General features: G+C 39.3%; 1 protein-coding gene across 3 annotated transcripts in view; it reads left to right on the top strand.

Annotated features, from left to right (window-relative positions):
- znf536 (zinc finger protein 536) overlaps positions 1-19756 on the top strand; it is a 509077-nt gene extending 489321 nt beyond the window's left edge. For 2 of the 3 annotated variants that reach the window (XM_073070118.1, XM_073070119.1), the window contains one exon: positions 16867-19756. In XM_073070118.1, coding sequence (XP_072926219.1) covers positions 16867-17102 — 236 coding nt within the window. In that variant the 3' untranslated portion in view covers positions 17103-19756. The remainder of the gene's footprint in view (positions 1-16866) is intronic. The other variant, XM_073070121.1, reaches the window with a different exon arrangement.
- The last annotated feature ends 4066 nt before the right edge of the window (positions 19757-23822 follow it).

Consider the following 23822-nt stretch of genomic DNA (forward strand, 5'->3'; position numbering starts at 1 on the left):
TGTTTCATGTGCTTGCTGATGTTGGTGTAAATAGTCTTGCCATTTTCTGGTGAGGAAGAAATGCAGCATGAGATGCAAATTAGCACTAATTGCTCAACAATTTGCACAGATCCACTTCTAGTCTTTGTGAAAACAATAGTTCACCATTTGTCTCCCTGTGAGTTCTACAAAGTTACAGGATTACTCTGCATTTACATCGCCTCCAGCTGAACTTTTGTATTTCAATATCACCGGTTTTCTCCGTGCACTAAATAGCCTCTTCGTCTATTAATTTATTCTGCCTTCCATCCTCTCCTAGACCTACCCTTTTGTTCTGTCTTGCCCTCTTTCCCTTACTCTGCATCTTATGGTTTAATTTCTCTCCCATTCCAAGTTCTGATGAAAGATCATCCACCCGAAGTGTCAAATCTGTTTTTCTATCCCTGGTACTGCCTGACCTGTGAGCATGCCCAATAGGGTGCCTCAGCTCTGTTGCACTGCTACCAATCTGTTACTCAAAAATTTTTTGAGCCTAGTTGAAGGAAAATCTAATAAATGGGGCACAGCAGGATCAAATTCTAGACCAATATCTGACATCCAACTGAGAGGAAAATTATATACTTTTACAATGAAATCACCAGTTCAGTAAGAATAAAACTCTACTGGTTGCTGACTTACAGAATTAGTTTGTGCTTATATGAATTGCAGGATATTACGTTAAATAAGAGGTTCTAAGTAAATGTGTCATAGCGCAAATGTGAATTCATCCTTTTTCATTTCCTGTTGCTGGTCAGAATGACGGCTTGAGCAGAAAAAGCAGCTGATCAAATCCCCAACTTTTTTATTTTTGACACAGTGAATATATTAAAATTTATTAAAGGTCATTTGTGATAATTTAATGTGCAATTGAAAGGAAGGTCTTCCCAGTTCTTAGATTTTATTTACACATGTAAACCAATTGGATTGACTGTATATCCACCTTTTACAAGTAGCAAGGTTTTAAGGAGTTATTTGTTACAGAAACTCCGGGACTGTCAAAATTGCAGCGCCAGTTGTTACCAGCTGTTTTCATAAGGTATCAACCTTGAGCTTGTTTTCAGAAACACATGTCTGGATCTTATCAGTGACAATGCAAACCCTTTGAAGAAGAAAACAAAGATAGTGGTCAACAGGGAATGAGTTAACAGAAACTCACTTAAATTTATGATGGAATTGTGTTGCAATATAAATTGGTATAAGAAGGAGTAGCTAGCAGATCATAGCTGTTAAAATGATGGTAAATCCTTCAGTGACCAGAGGGCAGTCATAAGATAAAAAGGCACCTTTCTCTTGCTACATATGAAGGGCACTGAGTCAATGACAGTGGTGAAATTAGATGTAGCTAGTAGCTATCATAATTTTTATGGCACCAGCTTGTTCCTTACTAGAGATGTGGGCTAAGTGAGTTACATATGATGAATTCTGCAGGAAAGTGTCCAATTCACTGGTGAAGCAGTGTTATTACACTGTCTTCTTTTACAAATGCCTGTTGACAGCAAGCAGAAGTTTACTGAGGTGGAAATATGTTTTAAAAAAATTAGTTGCCAACTCTCCTGATCCTGCAACTACAGTGCTCACTGTTTTCTAGTGAATAGTTAGTGTGAGCTACTTAAAATTCCACAAGATCAATATGCTATTTACTGTTGTGTAAAACAATTGTTATTGGAGTTTAAAGGACTTACCCACACTCTGTCCCAATCACATCACCAATGAGAAAATAAGCATTTCTTGGAATCAGTGTTTTGACTGATGTCAAACTTTCTCTGCACTGAAGTTCTTAGTTGATGACAGTTTATAAAACTCTGCAGTATAAGGTTACTTTCATAAATGAAATTTGCAATTAAATGGTATTAATTATGATGCAAAATTTATCAAGCTGGTTATTGTGTAAAGGACAGATTGCATCTTACCATTTTTAGTTTGGACTTGTTAAGCTTAGCAGCATCTGTGCAGTATCTATCCCCCTCCATAGATGCTGCCTTCTTGCTGAGCTCCTCCAGTATTTTGCTCAAGATTTCCAGTATCGGCAGAATCTGTTGTGTTCAAAGTTGGGTTCAGAGCTGATTAAAATGCCAGGAACATCTGCCAATAAAGCAAATCACTTGGCGAAAATAGCAGGTCTATTTCTTTAACTACTCAGCTACAATCTCCAGGTCAAGTTCAAGTTTATTTTCATATGACTGTACTCATGTCCAACCAAATGAAGTAGCGTTCCTCCAAACCATGGTACGCCTCAAAACATGTATCTCAGTTAACACATGAACCAAAATATATATAGTATAAGTAAGCTAAGCATGTGTGTAGTAAAGTGCAGCATAGGTAAACACAGGTTGAGAAAGAACATCTTTGCAAAGGAACTGGATTGCCAGTGTTTATTAACTATGGTACTAGAATGCAGCTGTGGTATTCAATGAGATTTTGCAAAAGAATATTGTGTGATTACACATAGAAAACACTTTATAAATACCACATTGATATGTTCACAGAAAGCAAAACCAACAGGTGCATATGGAAACCAGCACGCCTTCTAACTGTGTTTGGCTGCCAGCTTTTGTTGTGACTTGCTACATTTTTACGTAAGACCTGTTAAAACATATGCAACTCAAGCTACTTATTATGACCACATACCTGAAACCATATTATTTAACAGCCTTGTATTTTTTTATCTGGAAAATACCAGACTTAATGTAACAAAGTACATCAAACATCTGATAATAGCAGTCAGAAATTGCAATGTAATTACATAGATATCTACTTGTTGGTGGAGTTTGCTTACAGTGAATTACCTAAAGATCGTCAGCAAAGTTTCAGATAGATAGATACTTTATTCATCCCCATGGGGAAATTCAACATTTTTTCCAAAGTCCCATACACTTATTGTAGCAAAACTAATTACATACAATACTTAACTCAGTAAAAATATGATATGCATCTAAAATCACCCTCTCAAAAAGCATTAATAATAGCTTTTAAAAAGTTCTTAAGTAGTTTACTTAAATACATTGAGTCCTAACCCCGGCACTTTAACATATCTTACTCCTGGCGGTTGAATTGTAAAGCCGAATGGCATTGGGGAGTATTGATCTCTTCATCCTGTCTGAGGAGCATTGCATCGATAGCAACCTGTCACTGAAACTGCTTCTCTGTCTCTGGATGGTATAATGTGCTTTACCCAAAAGAAGGCAATTTGCATTCTTTTATTTATTGAGATGCAGCACGGAATAGGCCTTTTCAGCCCTTTCAGCCGTGCCACCTAGCAACCCTGGGTTTAACCCTCGCCTAATCATGGAACCATTTATGATGACCAATTAATCTACCAACCAGTACATCTTTGGACTGTAGACGGAAACCGGAATGCAGGAGGAAACCTGCGCTATCATGGGGAGAACGTGCTAAATCCTTACAGACAGCGGCGGGAAATGAACCTGGGTTGCTAGTGCTATAAAGCGTTGTGCTAACCTTTACAATTATAAACAAGGAATACCATAGTCTATTAATACAATCAATGATTGTTGTTTGTAATTAGTTCTCCATAAAATCTATAATTCCCAGCAGCAGATTTTAATTATTTATATGAACCTGCAGGCCCCATTTGTTCAGATGAGTATTAACTAAGAAAGTCCTTGGTAGAATTTTTATCTAAGTGGAAGAATAAATTTTTAACTGATACAACATTATAACTGATAATACTGGAAACCTCCTTCTGTATACAATGTGAGGATACAATCACAAATCATGCTATCTGCCCAAATTTTGGTTGTGAATATTTATATAAGAACATAAGAAATAGGAGCAAGAGTAGGCCATCTGGCCCATCGAGCCTGCTCCACCATTCAATAAGATCATGGCTGATCGGTCCATAAACTCAGCTCCATCTACCTGCCTTTTCTCCATAACCCTTAATTCCCTTACTATGTAAAAACTTATCTAACGCTATCTTAAATATATTTAGTGAAGAAGCCTCAACTGCTTCCCTGGGCAGAGAATTCCACAGATTCACCCCTCTCTGGGAAAAGCAGTTTCTCCTCATCTCCGTCCTAAATCTTCTCCCCTGAATCTTGAGGCAATGTCCCCTAGTTCTAGTCTCACCTACCAATGGAAACAACTTTCCTACTTCTATCTTATCTATCCCTTTCAAAATTTTGTATGTTTCTATAAGATCCCCTCTCATTCTTGTGAATTCTAGAGAGTACAGTCCCAGACGACTCAATCTCTCCTCAATAGGTTAATCCCTGAAATCAACCTGGTGAACGTCCTCTGCACTGCCTCCAAAGCCAGTATATCCTTCCTCAAGTGTGGAGACCAGAACTGCACACAGTACTCCAGGTGCGGCCTCACCAGTACCCTGTATAGTTGCAGCATGACCTCCCTGCTCTTAAATTCAATCCCTCTAGCAATGGCCAACATTCCATTTGTCTTCTTAATAACCTGTTGTACCTGCAAGCCAACTTTTTGCGATTCATGCACAAGCACCCCCAAGTCCCTCTGCACAACAGCATGCTGCAATCTTTCACCATTTAAATAATAATCAGCTCTTCTATTATTCCTTCCAAAGTGGATGATCTCACATTTACCAACGTTGTATTCTATCTGCCAGACCTTGGCCCACTCACTTAATCTATCTATGTCCCTCTGCAGACCCACCACATCCTCTGTAATCTTTATCACTCACATTTCCCAGTGCCCATTTCAACATTAATAGGATTTCACCCAAGTAGGTTTCTGTCTTTCTTTCTCATTTTATTTACAATTTAAAGTTGAATGTCATGCCTAAGAATTTCTTGATTTCTTTTTTAAATTTCAAAATATAAAAGGGTAAACCTGTCAAACTGATTTCCTATGGATGACCTTTGATTTTTACTCCTATTCTAATTTAAGAAAATGAGACTAATATCTCAATAGGTTAATTTGCTTCCTGCAGCTTACTATGACATACTTATTATACTTTTGCTCATCTGCTTCTGTTATGTTTCTTAAATAAGATTTAAATAATGGAATAAGACAACATGTAGTGATTGGAACATTATATCTGTATGCTAAAGGGATGAAGGGTTTATGCAAATAAACAACAAACAGGGTACTGAAGTGGATGACAAGCCATGAACATGTTGAGTGAGGGAGTAGGCAAGAAGAACCAATTGGACTATAATTACCCCCATTCCGAATGTCTCTGTCCATGCTCTTGCCATGCCCCGAAGAATCCTGTTTAAAATTCCAGGCCACAGATTACTTTTGAGGGGGTAAAGATGACTCATCAAAGGATAACTGTTGGGTTACCATGTAATGAGCTACTTAAAAGTTTTATCCCATTTATTGTACAGTCTTGCAAGCAGCTTACTTGCCCTTTCCTTCCAATGTTTAACCTCATTAAAGAGGTATTATTTCACACAAATGCAGGCTCCTTTAAATCAGGGGTTCCCAACTTTATTATGCATGGATCCCTGCCATTAACGGATGGGTCCATGGACCCCACGTTCGGAATTCTTTTGTAGCAAACTCAAACCTGTGTAAAAACAAAAATGAACATTAAAACAAAAACTGTTGATGCTGAAAATCTGAAGTGAAAACAGAAAATACTGGACACACTCAGCAGGTCAGGCAGCATCTGTGTAAAGAACAACAGAGTTGCTATTTCAGTTTGAAGACTCTTCTCATAACTGTGAAAGAAAGTAAGCAAGTTAGATCTTACTCACAGAAAGCACAGGGGAAGATGGATATGTAGCAGATTTGAAAAACACATACACAATGTTCTGAACAATCACTGAGGAAAATTCATGCTTGCTGATTTCAATAGTTGGCAAGGTGTTGGAGTCCATTATTAAAGACAAGGTTTTGGGGTACTTGGAGGCACTGATAATATAGGCCAAAGTCAGCATGGTTTCCTTAAGGGGAAATCTTGCCTTACGAATCTGTTGGAGTTATTTGAAGTTGGATAAACAAAGGAGAGTCAGTGGAGTTTCTTTACTTGGGTTTTCAGAAAGCCTTTGACAAGGTGCCCCACATGAAAATGAAACTGCCTAACAAGATGAGATCCTATGGTATTACAGGAAAGATATTAGCATGGATTGGAGACTGGCTGTCTGGCAAAAGGCAAAGGATCAGAATAAACGTGGCCTGTTCTAATTGGCTGCCATTGACCAGTGGTGTTCCACAGGGGTCAGTGTGGGGATTGCTTCTTTTCACATTATATGTCAATGATTTAGATGCTGGAATTTGATGGGATTGTGGCCAAGTTTGCAGGCGATACAAAGATAGGTGGAGGGGTAGGTGATGATGATGAAGCGGGGCGTCCGCAGGAGTTGAACAGATTGGGAGAATGAGCAAAGAAGTCAGATGGAATATAGTGTAGGGAAGTGTATGGTCATGCACTTCGGTAGAAGGAATAAAGACATAGACTACTTTCTAAATGGGGAGTAGAACTCAAAAATCAGAGGTGTATAGGGATTTCAAAGTCTTTGTGCAGGATTCCCTGAAGGTTAACTTGCAAGCTGAGTCAGTGTAAGGAAGGCAAATGCAATGCTGACATTCAGTTCAAGAGGACTGGAATATAAAATCAAGAATGTAATGCTGAGACTTTATAAGGTATTGGTCAGATAACACTCAGAGTACTGTGAATAGTTTTGGGCCCCTTATCTAAGAAAAGATGTGCTGGCATTGGGGAAGGTCCAGAAGAGGTTCATGAGAATGAAAGGGTTAATGAATGAGGAGCATGAGATGGACTACGGTAAGGCTGGGGCACTGTGCACTAAGCAAAACATTGAAAATGATAGGGAAACACCAGACAGGATTGTGTGAGGAATGTCTCGAAGAGGAGTCAGTAGAACATGTAATTCTGAGTTACAGGAAGTATGGGATACAGAGAGAGAGATGATGAGAATTAATCTAAGGGAATTGGGGGTGCAGGAATTCACATTAAAAGGGTTACTGGGCATGGGTGAGAGAGCACAGGTCAGGGTACTTTTAGCTTTCTTAAGGGATACAGGGTTTTTTTTATAGGATATGATGGATAAGCAAGAATAGGGTACTAGGATGTGTGTGTGTGTAAATATGAGTGAAGGGATTTAGAATGTAAGTCTATCATCTGATCCACACCCCGGAGCAGAAGGTGGCGGTAACGCACCATTAAGCTGGGTGCCAACCACCGTAAAACAGGAAGAAGAAGAGCATGTGATGGCTCTGGGCCTGTATTTGCTGGAGTTTAGAAGAATCAGGGGCAATCTCATTGAAATCTATCGAATATTGAAATGCCTAGGAAGACAGGATGTAGAGAGAATGTTTCCTATAAGGGGGGGAGTCTAAACCAAAAAAGGTACAGCCTCAGAATAGAGGAACGTCCATTTAGAGCAGAGATCAGGAGGAATTTTGTTAGCCAGATTGTAGTGAATCTGAGGAATTCATTGCCATGAGCAGCTGTGGTGGGCAAGTCACTGAGTATGTTTAAAACAGTTTGATAGGTTCTTCGTTAGTCAGGGCATGGGATTAAGAGAGTTAAATCAGCCATGTTAGAATGGTGGAGACGAATTAATGACCAAATGGCCTAATTCTGCTCCTATGTCTTTTTGTTTTAGGGACCGAATTTCGATAAGTTGTTAGCAGTTTTTATTCCATTACTTTTATTCCTTCTCACCATGCGATGAAAATCCTTCAGTACCATATCATAATGGAGGAAAGATGCCAAAATAGAGAAAACTTACAAAACCAACACAAATTGAGTGTTACCATAAGACCATAAGACATAGGAGCAGAATTAGGCCATTCAGCCCATTGAGTATGCTTTACTGTTCCATCATGGCTGATCCTAGATCCCATGCAACCCCATACACCTGTCTTCTCACCATATTCTTTGATGTCCTAACCAATCAGGAAACAATCAACTTCCACCTTAAATATGCACACAGACTTGACCTCCACAGCAGTCTGTGACGAGCATTCCACAGATTCATTACTCGGTGGCTAAAAAAGAAATCCTCCTTACCTCTGTTCTAAAAGGTTGCCCCTCAATTCTGAGGCTGTGCCCTCTAGTTCTGGACACCCCCACCATAGGCAATATCCTCTCCACATCCACCCTATCTAGTCCTTTCAACATCTGGTAAGTTTCAATGAGATCACCCTGCATTCTTCTAAATTCCAGCGAGTACAGGCCCAAAGCTGTCAAACTCTCCTCATATGTTAACCCCTTCATTCCCGGAATCATCCTCGTGAACCTCTTCTGGACTCTGTCCAATGCAATTTTTTTTGGAGGAAAGTTATTGTTGAAAAAAAAGCCAATTTCAAGAAGATCTCCAAATGTGCCATCTTTATTACACTTATTAGAATTTTTACTGTGGGTAATAATACATAGTGTTGGATATCAGTACTAAAGCCTTATGCAATATAACTTGTACTTACTTATTTCCAATATCAAACTTGTCTTTATAACTAAGAACTGGTCTAAATTTAAGCAGAGGAAAGAGGACAGATGGTCTCAGGCCATTGCTCTCTTTTTATGCAGGATGGGATTCCCTTTCTAGAGTTATTTTTGTTGTGACTCTGCAGTTTTACTTGCGGGTTTCCCAGCCTTGGTGGCATCAATTACAGACAGTTTGAAGGCTGCTTCAAAGCTACCTGACCCCAGGAAATTAACTACAAGCTGAGAGTTCTGCATTCCTAGTCTGTTTTGTGGTATCTTGGGACTAGAATATTCCGAAGTGACTTCAGGCTAGTTTGGAGTCACGCCTCCTCTGTATACAATGAAACCACTCTGGGTGTTCCCATAATTAATATCAGCCATACAGCCCAGAGCAGGGAGGGCATCTTTGTTGAATGACACTGAATTTTTATTTTAAAGTCAGTGAAATTTATTGCAATTTTATAACATAAAAAGCTAGTTCACTTTGAACAAAATGTACTCCGTCGAAAATGTTGTTCACCTTAAATGGCAAAAGTGCACACTGAAGCAGAGGATTCATATATAAAATCCATTATATGCACCTCCCTTCCAGCTGTCTGATATTCTCTAATTAATTTAGTGAAACTCTCATCCTTGGAGTAAGGAAAAGTAATATTTGAAGCCTAAGTATGCACGAACCCCATGTTACAAAAAAGCTGTGTACAAACTTAATAGGGTTTCTGAAGGGTTGTGTACCCTGCTATCATTATTAATCACCTAGATACACAAAGTTTTTATTCAATCCCCATAACAGTTTTCTCTTTTCCACTTCAGTGGCATATGGTTCCACAGCTGTTAAGTTGCTACCTGGCACTTCAGCCCAGAAGATGACTTTCAACCTCAAGTCATTGTCTGCTTTAACCTGGCATTCCCAGTTCCAGAAGAAACCTCCAGGTGACAATGGCTAGAACTTCTGTTCAGTTATAGCTACATCCTCAGAAGGATCTGGTCGTTCACAGCACTCTGGCTGCAAGTGAGGAAGTTTGTGATCAACCAACTTGGATGTCTCAGTAATCCACCGGAAGAAGACAGTAAATTTAGTGGTAGGGAGTGATGCAGTGTGGGTAATGCCATTTTACAAGCTTATATCAAATAAATGGCATGGATGTGGGCTGTGGACTATATATCAAAACATCTGGGGAAGAATTGATGAAACAATTCAAAACTTTTTTTCCAGTAATCTTTCATACTGTTGAATTTGAAAGAATGAGTATTGTTGGCTGGGTTGCGTCTCCCCCCTTCAAAGTTCCAATTAGACTCGTTTTATTAGAAGCTGAAAACAGCTAAACTCCCTTATGATATTTAGAAGCTTGTGATACCTCACCTGATGTGTTTTCCTAGTGCCTGGCCCTGAGAACTTCCCTTTCATTTAGTTTAACTTTATTTCTTTTAGTTGCATCTATTTTCTCCCTTTCTTGATTTTGCTGTAAGTTTTGCTATGTCTGCTCTTTGTCCAGATCTTACTTTTTGTTTTACTGTCGTTCTTTCAGTAGACTGACAGGCTCATGTCTTAACACCTGCTTTGCTTTTTGTCTTCTTAATCCTAATTAATTGGATGCACCATTTTAAGTAGATTAATAATGGCCTTTCTAAACTGTTGAGTTCTTTGTGTGTCATGTGGCTACAGAATGGGGCACATTTGACGAATCTTAAATATTTAAGCCGAAAATTATATACATTCGGTACCAGGCATGTGATGGACCTTATTCCAACTGTGTAAACAGTATTAACCCTACAGATGGTGAACCCTGGGTGAACTTGTCTCCTTTCTCAATTATTCAGTAGTTTTCAACAGCATAATAGCTGGCATTTCTTTTACTCCCACAAGGTGGCCCTAAAGACCATTTATAAAAGCAGTCTGCCTTTACACAGTGAGACGCTATGACAACACTCCCTGATCTCAAGTCAGTCTAAAATTATCTCAAATGTGTTGCAAATGTTTTATTATGTATTTTTGTATATTAGCGCAGTGTATAGGGCATCCATCACCCATGGATGAATCTGAGGGCATGCTCCATCGCATTACATTTGTATCCTGACATAAAATAATGTCTTTTTAACTCCATTAGTGTCAGCTTCCATCAGAAAGCATAGTGCCTGATACTAATAGTGTTAAAAAAGACTCACAGAAAAACCTTCATAAAATTACTGGGTAAATGTAGATCTCACAATTTGAGAGAAAGGCATTGATATTAAATAGTTATTGATCTGTGCAATATTTTGAGATGTGCAAATTATTGAAGGATCTAAAGTGGGTGAACTTCCAATGGTTACGCTTCTCGTGACAAATAGCCAAAAATGGAATTGAAGTCAATGCATATGTATGTGCTTTCACAAAATATCTACCTGCAAATGTATTCAAACTGGTAGATTGCATATCCTGATCTCACACGCGGGCACAGATTTTAAGAAACTGTATATTTCTCCATAGGAAGGGAAAGCGGACAACTTGCAAAACCTTTGACATGCAGTAATGACACTCTGGGTGACACTGTGCCCCCGAAAGGAAGCACCTTTACCTTTTCAGTGGTCTTGGGTTTATGGGAAGAGTGGGGTGGAGAGTTACAACCTGGGTGCAAGGAAACATCGTGAACTGTGGTGCTCGTGGAGCTCAATAGTAATAGTTCCTGACTTCCCACCTGATCTCATACTGCAAACTAGCCAATGAATAGGCAACTTGGTGGCAGAGGGATCCATGAAAATGATGGGGACCTAATGGTGTTTAGGGATTGGATAGATTGTTTCAGCAGGATAGGGGAGGCTCAGGACAATTTGCCTACTGAATGGGAAGGGAAATCCCTATTTCCTCTAAAGCAGTTGTTGTTAAAAGCAACTGTTCTGGCTATTGAACTTCTCCCACTATGTTTCTGCTGCTCAGGCTGTAGGTGATGATGTACAGTACCTCTTTTCATCGCCTGTTACTGCTGCATTGTGGTGTTAAAATGATCATTAGGATGTGACATCGGAATATGAAGAAAGCCTCCACTTGTCTTAAGCAAGGGCCTTACTTCTGCCTTTGTTGTTTCTAGCTTGAAGATCCTAAATCACTTCTGGTCAGTCTTCCAGCCATTCTAAACTTCGATTTTATTGAAAACTGATGTGACCTAACCAGCGCCACGTCCTGTCTAGCAATCACCTGTATGCTAGTCACGGTCCTGACTAAGAAATGCCTTCATTCTAAAATTTTCATCCTAATTTTTAAATCCATCTCTTCTCACTCCCTCCACCTGCCCACCAACCCCTGGTGAATTCTTCTAATTCGCCGTCATGCATTAACAGAGGCTGTCCTGATCAGATACCCTTACTTCCCATTCCTCTCCGCTTCCTGAGCTCCAGCTCCTTTTACCAGTTCACATAAAATCTATCTCTTTTAATCTCCTTCATACTTCTGTGAAATTTAGTTTGATCATACCCCATGGACTACTGTATCACAGTAAGTATGCCAAGATGTGTAATTTCCTGTTGGCGGTATACACTGTCCTGAAATGATAGCAGCTTGGAAGGTGGCAGGTTTTGGATGACTTCTCGAATTTACAAATGTCTGGGTCGAGAAGGAAGAGAGCTGGCTGGTATGGGGTTAGTGGGTTGGTTGAGGGTGGAGGGGTTGTCGGAGGAGGTAGAATTGAAATCCCAGCCGATGTGTTGGCTGAATCACAATATGGAGTACTACCCTTTAACTGCCAAAAATCCTAACTGCTCAGCCTCTGCAGCTCATGGTTTTGTTCTTTATATTTTGTTGAGGACAAAAGCTTGGGAACCTCATCAAGGAAAATGATGGGAGGTTTAAGTGCTACCACCCCTACTTTTTAAAGCCTTTTGTTTAAGCCTGTGTGGGAGGGCCACTCGAGGGAGAGGAAAGAGCAGTGAACTCTCCCTCATTCATGTTCTGCTAAGCTGAGCAAACTCTTTCCTCTCCTGCCTTAGAACGCATAATTGCTCAAGAAAAGGCCGCCTGTGACTCTGAGCAGGAAACGTAATCTGTAAAAGATGAAGTACAGCAGCTTTTACTCCTGCAGATGGCACTGTTAGGAAAAAGCACGACAGCCCTATCTGCAGTCGAGCCGTGTGCTGGAGCAGGGATACAGAGGACTGCACCCACTTTACTTGGCACCGATCATGAATACTGACATTCAAACTACAGACCCAATATAGCACTGATAAAATTGTGAAAAAGTGTTTATTATAAGCAGCCTGGCACAATTGCATTTTCCTCCTGCCTGTGAGTGCAATGACGGCTGGGCCTCTGTTTTTTGCCCTACTGAGATAATTGAGGATCATAATGGTGGGAAAGGACTGCAGTCATCACTCGCTGTCTGTCAGGTATCAGTACTCATCTCCGTGTCATCTGTCACCATTGAAGCACTGTGTCATCTTTACTCAGCCTTCAGAGCTGCTGTTTCTCATCCTGTTCATTATCTTGTGCACAGACCAGCAACCCCCCCCTTCTGTAAATGCATCTTTTTGTGACTCTCAATCTTCTGATTATGAATCGATGATCATGTGGTGTAAGAGAGATAGATGGCTTTTAGCTCCATCTTGTCTCCTCTAATTGTAAAATATTAGTTACATTAGACTCTGGCTTTTTGATTAATGGAACTTATTTGGTGTGGCCTCTCCCAGCCTCCCCTCTAAATCCCCCCCACCCCCAAAGTCCTCCGCTGACTTTCGAGAATGGAGTGATTTCAATTAAAGCAGACAAATAAGCCCTTCAGCTTCAAGATCGCTACGCTATATGTATTGAATCCACAGGGTCCACAAAGCTGCTGCTGATTTCTTATAGCAGAATTTTCACTGACTGGATGGATGTGCGTGATGTAGTGGTTTTGCAAGTATAAATAAAATATGGAATCTAATGAAGATTCGGTTTAAAAATGATTACAGCTTTTCTTCTTTAGAACAGCATATAATGTTGAGTGAAAACACAGTGAGCTAAGTTCTCACAATCAATCAGTTCAATTACAAAAGGTCTATTCAGTGCAATGTGTCAAGGTTTATATCTCGCATGAAGGAAGATAAAGTTAAACAGCTACAAACAATCAAGCAAAAATTCATTTCGTCAGTTTGAAAAGGCTAAAATTAGATCTGTCATTTAATGCTTAATTTGTGCAATAACACTTTTTAAAGGAGGTTGGCAATAGTTTGTAACCAGTTCAAACAAGGCATTTTAACATTTGGAGCTTTGCGGTTTTATTGCAAGAGCATTTCAGTCATCTGAAGTCTTGTTTTTCAATGCAGTTTTAAGAATTCTTACACTGTAGGGGGTCGTGCCTTTAACTGAAGGCCATTTCTTTTAAGAAAATGGTGCAACGCATGCTAATATTTTCGTCTTTGTGGGTACTTCTGACACAGGAGGGTGTTGTCCTGAAATTAATTTTTTATGAAAATATCATGCAAAAAAATTGTATTGTTCACTGACCAAGATGTCTGCTGACAATATTAGCTTTGCAGTTATATATCTTTCACAGGCTGAACAGGAGGAGAGGTTGCTAGATTCCTCTCTTCCCCTCCCCTCCCCCCACTACCACTTATTGTTGCGAAGGAGCAAACATTTATGTAGGTGTGTCAATTGTTCCAGTGCTTAAGTAGTTAAATCAGCTTGATCTGTAGCTGAGTCTATAAAACGGACTAAACCCTGCTGCGTTTTTTCTTCAATAGTTTTTCCATGCTATCCTGAAGATAGAATTACTGTTTGTAAGCAGCTGAAAGTCATTAGTGGGTCTGCAGTCTGTCAGGTGCTGGTGAAAATCTGCTGAAGCTGAATGGGTTTCTTTGCAGAGTGCTGGGAATTTGTCATGTGCTGATGAGCAGTTATAATAATATATGAGCAAATCACAAGCATTCTGCAAATTAATCACAATTTTTTTTTTGCTCATCTCTGGGAGAGAGCGGCTTTGCAGCCCAACATAGGTAAGGCAGCCTTTACTCACAGATGGTAGTGCTGGCATCAGATGGAATTTATATAACAGTAATTCTGACTTCCTGCCAAAAGTAGCCTGAAAGACACAGGGGAAATTGTGTGAGGGCAGTCATGTGGTTTCACAAAAGGTTGTTGCGGTAAGTTTTAGGGAAAATCTTAATACTTCTCTCTGTCTGCTCTTGTTGTTTTAGCCTGAAGGAACAAAATCCTACTCAGCTGTGCCACAGGCCAAATCCAGTACGTTGTTTTTTTTTATGAATGTGTTCCGAAACACTGTGTTTCACAGCTGTTTGAACTCTTGGCACAAAGAACCATATGACTTCATGTCCTCAGTCTTCCCTTACAAGGATTGGAGGAGGAAAGGTTCAAAAGGTCGCTGCTCTACATTCCGCAGGGTGGAGGGGGGCTTGCTACTCAGGAAGTGATACTTGCTCATTCACTTTCACTGCTCTGTTTGTCACCACACAGGGCATTTTGGGTAAAAAGAGGGAAACTTGAATTCCTGAGGAACAGGGCATATTTAAAAAAAAATTACGGTGGATAATGCACCACCCCCAAATTCCACTGCAAATAATCTGAATATTGACTCAACAAAGCCAGTGCAGTTTTGTTTAAATTGTGCAGTGGATACCAACAAAAAATGAAGGATTTGCAATAACAAAGCCCGGTGGCAATTGCTTTATGGAGTCTTATTACAAAAGACCGGCTGGTCCTTAATGACATTTACGATTGAGATTTTCCTTAGCCAGCAGGAGGACGGAATTTCGCAACAATCCTGGGCACGAGATCTCGTGAATCCGATTCTGCAAAGCCTAAAGTAGAGCTGGTGCTGGCTTTCTTTTTGTTGCTCTTCTTCCCATTTGCTATGCAGAAGTAATATTTTGTCCGTAATAGTACAGAAAAGATGACGGAGAGGGGTGGGAATCCGTTGTGCCTTGCAATGGCCCGTAAGGCAAAAGATTTGTCGAAGGTTTCCTTTGGAATCTTGAAAGGATGGAGAATCAGCTAGGTTACGATTAGAGAGTATCAGTAGACTGCAGTGTTTTGTATAATGTGAGGAGCTCCCCATTTGTTTTGGTTCACATGACTGCAGTGGAGTAAGTGGATTAGACTGAAACTTTACCATGCTTCATTGCAGCTGGTTGCAGACATCTGTCATTTCTCAGCTAGGGCTTCAGGATCAGGCCACAGAAAAACACAGCAAACTCTGACACCTTTCATTTTGCACAGCCTCTTATAGAATAATGCAATGGAAAGACAACTTTACTTTGTATTTCAAAGAGGGCCCTTCACTCAGATCAACATCCCCCAAACATTAAAGGAAACCAACTTCAAAATCTTAACTTGCATTTATTTTTCTTTCTTTAGTTTGTTAGAAAGGAGTTTTAGAATTTTTACACAATTAAAAAATATGATCGACGTAAAATAGGCTGTGAGCAGAGAATGCTGACAGTGACAAATATATGGGTAGAATGGTGTTACTTGTTCCCATCCTGTATCTAGAGTGTTCAAGCAGAAATGAAGGCATTCTCCAAATATCGGACAGTCTGTCTTATATTGTTAATGTGTCCATTGTTCAATATATAGGATTTTGCTTTGAAGTGTATGTGCTATATTTTCTGCACTATATTTTTCACTAACAAAGAGATGATATGCCACAGTTAATGCCCCTATTTATATTTAAGTGCTGCTAAGAATTTTATCTTCCTGACAGTGCTCAGGGTGTCAACAATGTATGCCGTGTAAATGTAATTTTTGATAGCCATCACTCATGATCTGGCCTCACCTTCATATTATTTTTACATTGATCCCATTAGCTATAAATCCATTGATTTTACTGAATGCTGTTTATGAGGAAGACAAAGGGTTAAATTCAAGCAGTGCAGATCATAAAAACAGGGATATTGTCATTGCACATAACTCTTGTTGAAAGCACAGGGTTAGATCTCAATATAGTGTGTAAGACCTCTATTTTTGTGGCTTAGCGGGTATTAATACAGATCTGACTAAAACGTGCGAGGGTGCGAAATAAATAATATAAGTTAAAAGCAGTACATGTGTGTTTATGTGTATAATTTCTACGACAGTAATGTGAAGATCTGGACCTGCACTATGTTGGGGTTCACTTTATTTGTTCAATGTACATCTGTCACAAGTACTAAGGAGATTTTATTTTCTATTACGACCATGTTTCTATATTATCGTATAGCTATTTCATGTACGCAGTAGTAAAAGTGATGCATTGCCAGCGGATGGTCTGATTCAAATTCCTTTGGAGTGGGGTTGGTTGCTCCCATGTATGATACATTGCTGTTTTCCCTTAGAGGCAGGATGTTAAAACAAACATTGGTTAAATGTATGATGGTTTTTATTTTAAACATACTTAAATTGTAGACCTTTCTGGTTTAAAGTGGTTCTCCACGTCATATTATGCTTGACATGTCTCTACCGATCAAAGGGATACGAAACTATAACCAGACTCTTGTCTCTCCCTGCACTCTAGGTCACAGGCCTTTTCAGTGCAGATACTGCCCATACAGTGCCTCTCAGAAGGGGAACCTGAAGACTCATGTTCTGTGCGTGCATCGTATGCCTTTTGACAACAGCCAGTACCCAGATCGCAGGTTCAAACGCTCAAGAGTTGAAACGGAAGCTACTGGGATTTCAGAGGAAACAAGTGTTGTGAAACCAGGGAGCTCCTGTGAACTGCCGGTGGAAACCAGTCAGGACCAAGAGTAATGCAGTGGAACAAAAACAAATACTCGCAATATACATTTTTACAGAGCCTTTTTTTTTGATATGCAGTCAGAAATGAGCAAGTGTTTGTGGAATTCCAAGGAAAGAACTTATGGACTATTTAAAAATTATACCCCCAGAATTGTGATCACAGTATAGAACAAACAAAGTGGATATCCAGTCCTCCCAAATGACTGCCAAACTGTTACCTAGCAACAAGTACTTCAAAACATCACAGGTGGGAGGATAAAGTGGTTCTAAAAGGTGGGAGGAGGTCATCAGTTACTTAAAAGCAGGACATTTGGAAGTTTAAAGTGGTCTCTGTCCAAAAATAATGCTCTTAACAGAAAAATGATACCATCTGAATGATTTAGCATTGCCTTGAAGATCTGGGGCTGTGTTTTCAGTGTTGAAAACACCTTTATAACATGACACCATCTGCTGTCATTCGCTTAGCATAGTAATGAGATGTGTTGGTAGACTGCCATGGTGCCAGTCTGACTGGAGCTGTCATTGCAGAGAAAATCAATGCAAGCGGTGTCGCAACTGCACTATAGAAGAAATCTTAGATGCCCCATGAACTAGGGTCAGTAGTGACCTACACTAAAGTGGGTTGGAATTAAACATTTTCATATTTTTTTCTGATGCATAGCCAAACGTATCAAATGAAGAGAATGAGACACAGTGCAAACTTGTCCGTCATTTATTTTTTCGTTATCAGTTTGCAGTGTTGAGGGGAAAAAAAAGCATTTGTTTTTCTTTACTTAAAGGATTTTTCTTCTGTGGAGAAGTAGGTTATCAATAATCAAATCACAGATGAGGGGAGGGATAGGGATGGGTATTGGGATACCATTAAGCACTGAAAACTGTTGAATTTGACAGTAGAGGGCACTAGTGGGAAGTGGTATGTTTGTAGCAAATGGTTATCAAGCTTTTTACTTGAATAAAATTCCCAGGAGCAACAATTCGTTAATTTTTGTAAGTGTGAAAGACACAAAACAGGGCTTTCTCCTGAAGAGCTACTAAATGGAGAAGTTGAAGAAGCCCATTCATTCATTATTTCCTGCTCTGTATGTATTAAGAAATATTAATGCTTTTGGTCTTTCTCCCTTGTTTTTGTAAAACAAAAACAATGGAATGTGGTGTATTTTTATGAATTTTAGCTTTTGTACAATTCGGAATCTGCAGAGTTTAATTTCATGGTGATATACAAAGCTTTTGAGGGACATGAAAGCTTGTGGCAAACAATGTGATTATGACGTTCTAGATAAATGACTTTTGAGAAGGTTTATGGCAAAACAAAGTCAACACGAGAAAGGAAATCAAGTAAGCTTATAGCCTTCTAATCTCACTTCCTTCATCAAAAGCAAAAGTGGTGCTTCATCTCCCCATGGTAGTCGAGTGTCAGTGTCTTCTGAAAAAAAAAGTCTGACTTAAGAAGTCCAGTGGGCTGCAGGGAGCAGAAAGTATATCCAGGGCCTTAAAACTTCTGCTCTGCCTAAAGCAGTTGACAGTAATCAGAAACTGCAATCTATGATTTGTGTAAATAAATAAAAGCTTAGTACTAACCTGAGACAAAGATAAAATCTCAGGCTAAGAGAGAAGTATGGTTTGCATATGCTGGCTATTAGGAAGTCAACAATTGAAGACACAGTGTAATTGAGGTCACTAACTAAGACCTATCTGGCATATAGCAAGCTGGTTTTATTGTTTTTTAGTATAGTTCTCACTGCCTTACTTAAACCCAGATGATAAACTTAATGCAACTGTTTCTAAAGATCTCAATATGGGATCGAGATGTTATTAAACATTTCTGAACGACTGTAGTAAGCTTTAGGATATTAACTGCACTACTGTGTTTGGTGACTGTGTCAGTCGCTTGCTTTCGTGTGTGAGAGTGTGTGTGTATATGTATGTATATGTGTGTGTGCGCGTGTGTGTGTGTGCACATGCAGGCGCACGTGTATGTGCGCGTGTGCATGTGTATATGTGTATGAGAGAGTGTGTGTGTGAGTGTGTGTGTATGCCGCCTACAGTATCTTAGCAAACACATTCCATTCTTGCACTTTTGAAATCTTTCAGTATTCTTCTGTGTCTTTTAGCATTTCAGATGACAGGCAATAATTCTGTTTATGACACTGGAAACATTTCCCTTTCTGTGACGTGTGCGTTGATTCCATTTAGTCAGGTGCTACTGTCCCTCTTTTTTTTCTCTCTTACGTAGACCTTTCCAGAACATTTGTAACTTGTAATATGAACAAGTGACAGCAGCAGTGATACATTGTCAGATTCTGAATAACATCATGCTTCACAAATCTAAACATGTCAACATTTCTCTGTACTTCTGTAGTGTGTGAAACTGGTCATGATATTGTCTACATTCCTAAATGAAGGAGTTCTTATCTTGGAGAAGATCTGAGATCAATAGAGTAGAGGATTTTGTTGCCTTGCTTGTAACAAGTAGATGACTTTGTATTTAAAGTTTATTCTTGGTCATTATTTATTATACATCAGTTGACAGAACTTTATTCTGGTATAGAAGTATAAAAGTTGTTTTTCAGCGATGACTGTTTTCTTTCTGCTGTTAGAAGCAAGATGTCTTTGAAGCAGTACAATTTTATCCAGTGTTTTACGCAATAAAACCTCTACCTCTGAAATAGCTGGTTTCCTTTTCTTATTTGAAAATGGTAGTTCTAAAAGCTTATCTCTTCAGTTCTTGTTGAAGAATGATACCTCCCTCAGTAATTCACCTTTTTTCAGAACATCTACAGAATAATCAAATCCTAATGATTCTTTAAAGTTGTAAGCATCTTGAAACTCACTCAGCTTAATTTTTTTGTTGTATATTTCTGAATTCATGCGATTCATTAAAAGATAGCCTCAGTTTTCCTTGTTTGTCTTCACATGGAGATGTGGGCTAAAAATCATGCTCCTCCCTCAATTCACCTTAAAGATGGGAGTGGCTAGCCAAAGCTTCCTGCCTGTGGAACTCATTTGCTTACACCTACCATGAGAAAGCCAGTGTAAAAAAGACAGAAATGCAGCCTGGCTCTTGAGGATCCCAGCAAATCAGAGACTTTCTACTTCATATCTCACTCGCACTAAAACCCTCTTCCCTCTGCCTTTTCCCCTTCTTCCTCTGTTGTAATGAAGAAAGAGGAATGTCTTTTGGGAATGCCATTCAATCAGCTTAGCCCTTCTGAACAGGTCAAGTAGGGTGAGAATTGCAAACAGATTACCGTCACTGAGACTGACAGCACTTTCATTCCATAGTTTGTAGGAGGGAAGAACAAGTCAGTTCCCAACTCATATTTTTAGTGAGTTATTAAGTTATTAAACACTTAGTAAAATCACTACCAACGCTAGACATTTCAATTCTGCTGGCATCAAATAATTGCAGACTGCCCTACACCATTAATTGTGCCTAGTCTGGAAAGTCATGCAAATGTAAGGAAATTCCATCCCTGAAGATCTTAGCCCAGCTATGTCTAGTCATTGATGAAAGCAGTTAAGGTAAGACTAGTTTACTTTCCAAATCTGTCAAATTCAATCAAATTGTCAAAGAAATGTGCTGTATATTCAAAGATGCTTTCCTGTAAAACAAGAGATGAGTTGACATGGACTTCTCCTGGCCTCCCTAATAATAATGGACTTCTTGCTTGTCCCCTTGCCTGCTCAATTGCTCAATGATTCCAGAGCTGCCAGGTACATCACCACCAGTACTAGTAAAACTAGTCAATCTCAGAGTATGGTCACTCAGTAAAGCTCACACATTACCACAAAGTATCATTATACCTGTATATAATAGGCTAAGGTTATATCTCTCAAAACAGGTGCAACGTTACAACTATAGGCATTACAAGCACTAGTCAAGTTCATAAGCCAGAGCCAATTAATGTCTAACATCTATGAACATTTGTAATATAAATAGATGGGCTTCTTCAAGCTGAAGGGTTAACATAAAACAGATTCAAAATACTTGGCCTTTACTTCAGCTTTCTATTGAAATTGTTTCCATTTCATATTATTTATGATAAAATAACCAATGCATTTTTATTAACCAATGCACTTTTATTCAGAATTTCCTCTTTTCAGTGATGTCTGCTGATTAAAGCCAAATAGATTTTTTTATGGAGGTGGAGTAGAGGGGCACTGTTGGATGAATTTTGTGCACATATGTACAGTACATGATTCATGGGCCCAGTTTGTGATTGCACATAATGAATGGCTGTGATTTGAGGAGTTACATGCAAGTTGTGAACGTGAGCTAAGCGGCATTGCTCAGCTAGAGGGCTGGTTTGGGGTGATCTGATGTTCAGAATGCCAGGATGAACATGGGAACAGATTCCCACTCCTTCAATACTGGGTTGGCCTTTGCTGAGGCAAAAACAGACATGTGAGAGTAGGTTGCTCCCCACTACCCCATCCATCCTCAAACAAAATAAAACTTATCTGTATGATACTGAGAAATCATGTTGCTCTACTTTGGTGATAGTATCCTCAACAATAACCTGGTTTGAGGGCCACTGAAGAAACCTATCCGTTTCCATTAGGAAATGCTTTCTTGGTCAAGGCTCAGGCTTCCCAGTTATGTATCTGGAGCCATTGCAGCTGCAATGTCAAACATGCATTGTTCACATCATTGGTACAAAATTGCATCATTTGTGCATAGGTGCACATGATCAAAGTCATTTTTAACTGCATTTTTGACTAAATTCATGCTTCACTTGCATCATGAGGTATATACAAAATACAAGCCCTGTGCAAGCAAATTCATGTCAGTTTATATTAATGCCCTATGACTAATGAAGATTTATAACTAATGAATGCCCTGGAACTAATGAAGCAGTTTCCCAGTCTACATCAGGTGAGGCCCAACGTAGATTATGACACCTCTTGTTTGAGCACTTTCGCTCCACCAGAAAAAGCGGGATTTCCCAGTGCTTACCCACTTCAATTTTACTTCCCATTCCTATTCTGACATGTCAGTCCATGGCCTCCTCTACTGAAATGATGAGGCCATACTCAAGTCACCTTATATTCCATCTGGGTAGCCTCCAGCCTGACAGCAGGAACATTGATTTCTTGAATGTCCAGTAATTGCCCCCCTCCTCTCCTTCACCATTCTCCATTTTTGTTTCCGTCTCACACTTGCTCTTCTTCCCTGCTCATCACCTCCATCTGCTGCTCCCTTCCATTCCCTTTATTCCATGGTCTTCTGTCCTCTCCTATCAGATTCCCCTTTCTCCAGCCCTTTATTTTTTTTTACCAATCAAGTTCCCAGCACTTTATTTCACCCCCGTCCCCTCTCCTGGTTTCACCTATCACCAGCCACCTTGTACTTCTTCCTCCCCCTTACCCCACCTTTTTATTCTGACTTCTTACCCCTTCCTTTCCAGTTCTGAAGAAGCGTCTTGGCCCGAAATGTCGTCTGTTTACTCTTATCCACAGATGCTGCCTGGCCTGCTGAGTTCCTCCAGCATATTTTGTATGTTGGCTTGGATTTCTGGCATCTGCAGAATTTCTTGTACTAATGAAGATTTGTAGTGTAAGTAGATGACATTCCTGAAGATGGGGAACCAGATTCAAAATGCTTAATCTTCTGTTTCTGAAGTTTCCTTAGACATTGTTATGGTTTTGAATTATTTACAGCGCATGAAGTACTTACTTACTGAGAGTCCTCTCTACTTATTTGTATCTGCTGATTATGTCTAAATTGATTTCAAATCTTACCCTCCTTAGAAGCTTAAATCCACTTGTTTAGTTAGAGAATTAAACACAAATGTTTTTCAGCAAACTGAATAGAATAAGTTAATGGAAATTTAACCTTATAATCAATAGAATGTGCTATGAAATGGATATCAGTTTCAATTGACATAGCAAAATATAGGGTATCATTAATAATGCAGACTACATGTAGTAAAATAATTAGGGACACACTTAAAATATAGAAAACAATATGAATCAGACTATCATTAATATTTGTTTTTTTTCTCTCTCTTTTGTTCAGTTTGTGGGTGTCCATCACCAGTAAGTGGGAAGTCAAATGTCTCTGGAGGTAAATAACTTCACCTGAAATTAACAACCAATACCATGGCTCCATCTTTTCAGTCCTTTTGTTTCCCTGAAGAGGTATAACTATCAGATTTCCATGTATGTTTTGAATTCATAAAACTTGATCAGGAAAGTAGTTTTCCCAATTTGAAAATCAGAAAAGAAATTTGCAGAAATTCATGGTTTTGAATTCAAAGAGGCATCTGGAAGAGTTCTTTTCATGTTCTTACTTCTCATATGCTATAAAGTCAATTTGTGCTCAGTGATTGAACCGTTCTAAGCACTGCTTGATGCATGTGATTTGTATTCACAATTTAAACATATATTCCCTTTATTGCCGTAAAAAAGCTTCTAGAGGAAACAGCTGCAGTTCTTGTGTCATAAACCACTATTGTAGCACTCAAGGAGAAAGCAGTTTAAAACTCATAACTACCTTAAAGAGAGAGGTCACTAAAGGGAAAAGAGAGCGGACCAGACTTTCTGTCGATGCTGCAGTGATACTGATGTGTTAGGAAATAGGTTTGGAATAAATGTGGGTCACAACTTCATAGCAACTATCTCAGCAGCACTAGAGTCCCAGGACTACAAAGCCTGCCTTCTGCAGACCTTCTGACATTACCAGAGTTGAATAGACTTGTAAGCTATGTAGGTTCATCATCAACTAACAAT

The sequence above is a fragment of the Hemitrygon akajei genome, chromosome 17 (genome assembly GCF_048418815.1).
Source record: "Hemitrygon akajei chromosome 17, sHemAka1.3, whole genome shotgun sequence".
NCBI lineage: Eukaryota > Metazoa > Chordata > Chondrichthyes > Myliobatiformes > Dasyatidae > Hemitrygon > Hemitrygon akajei.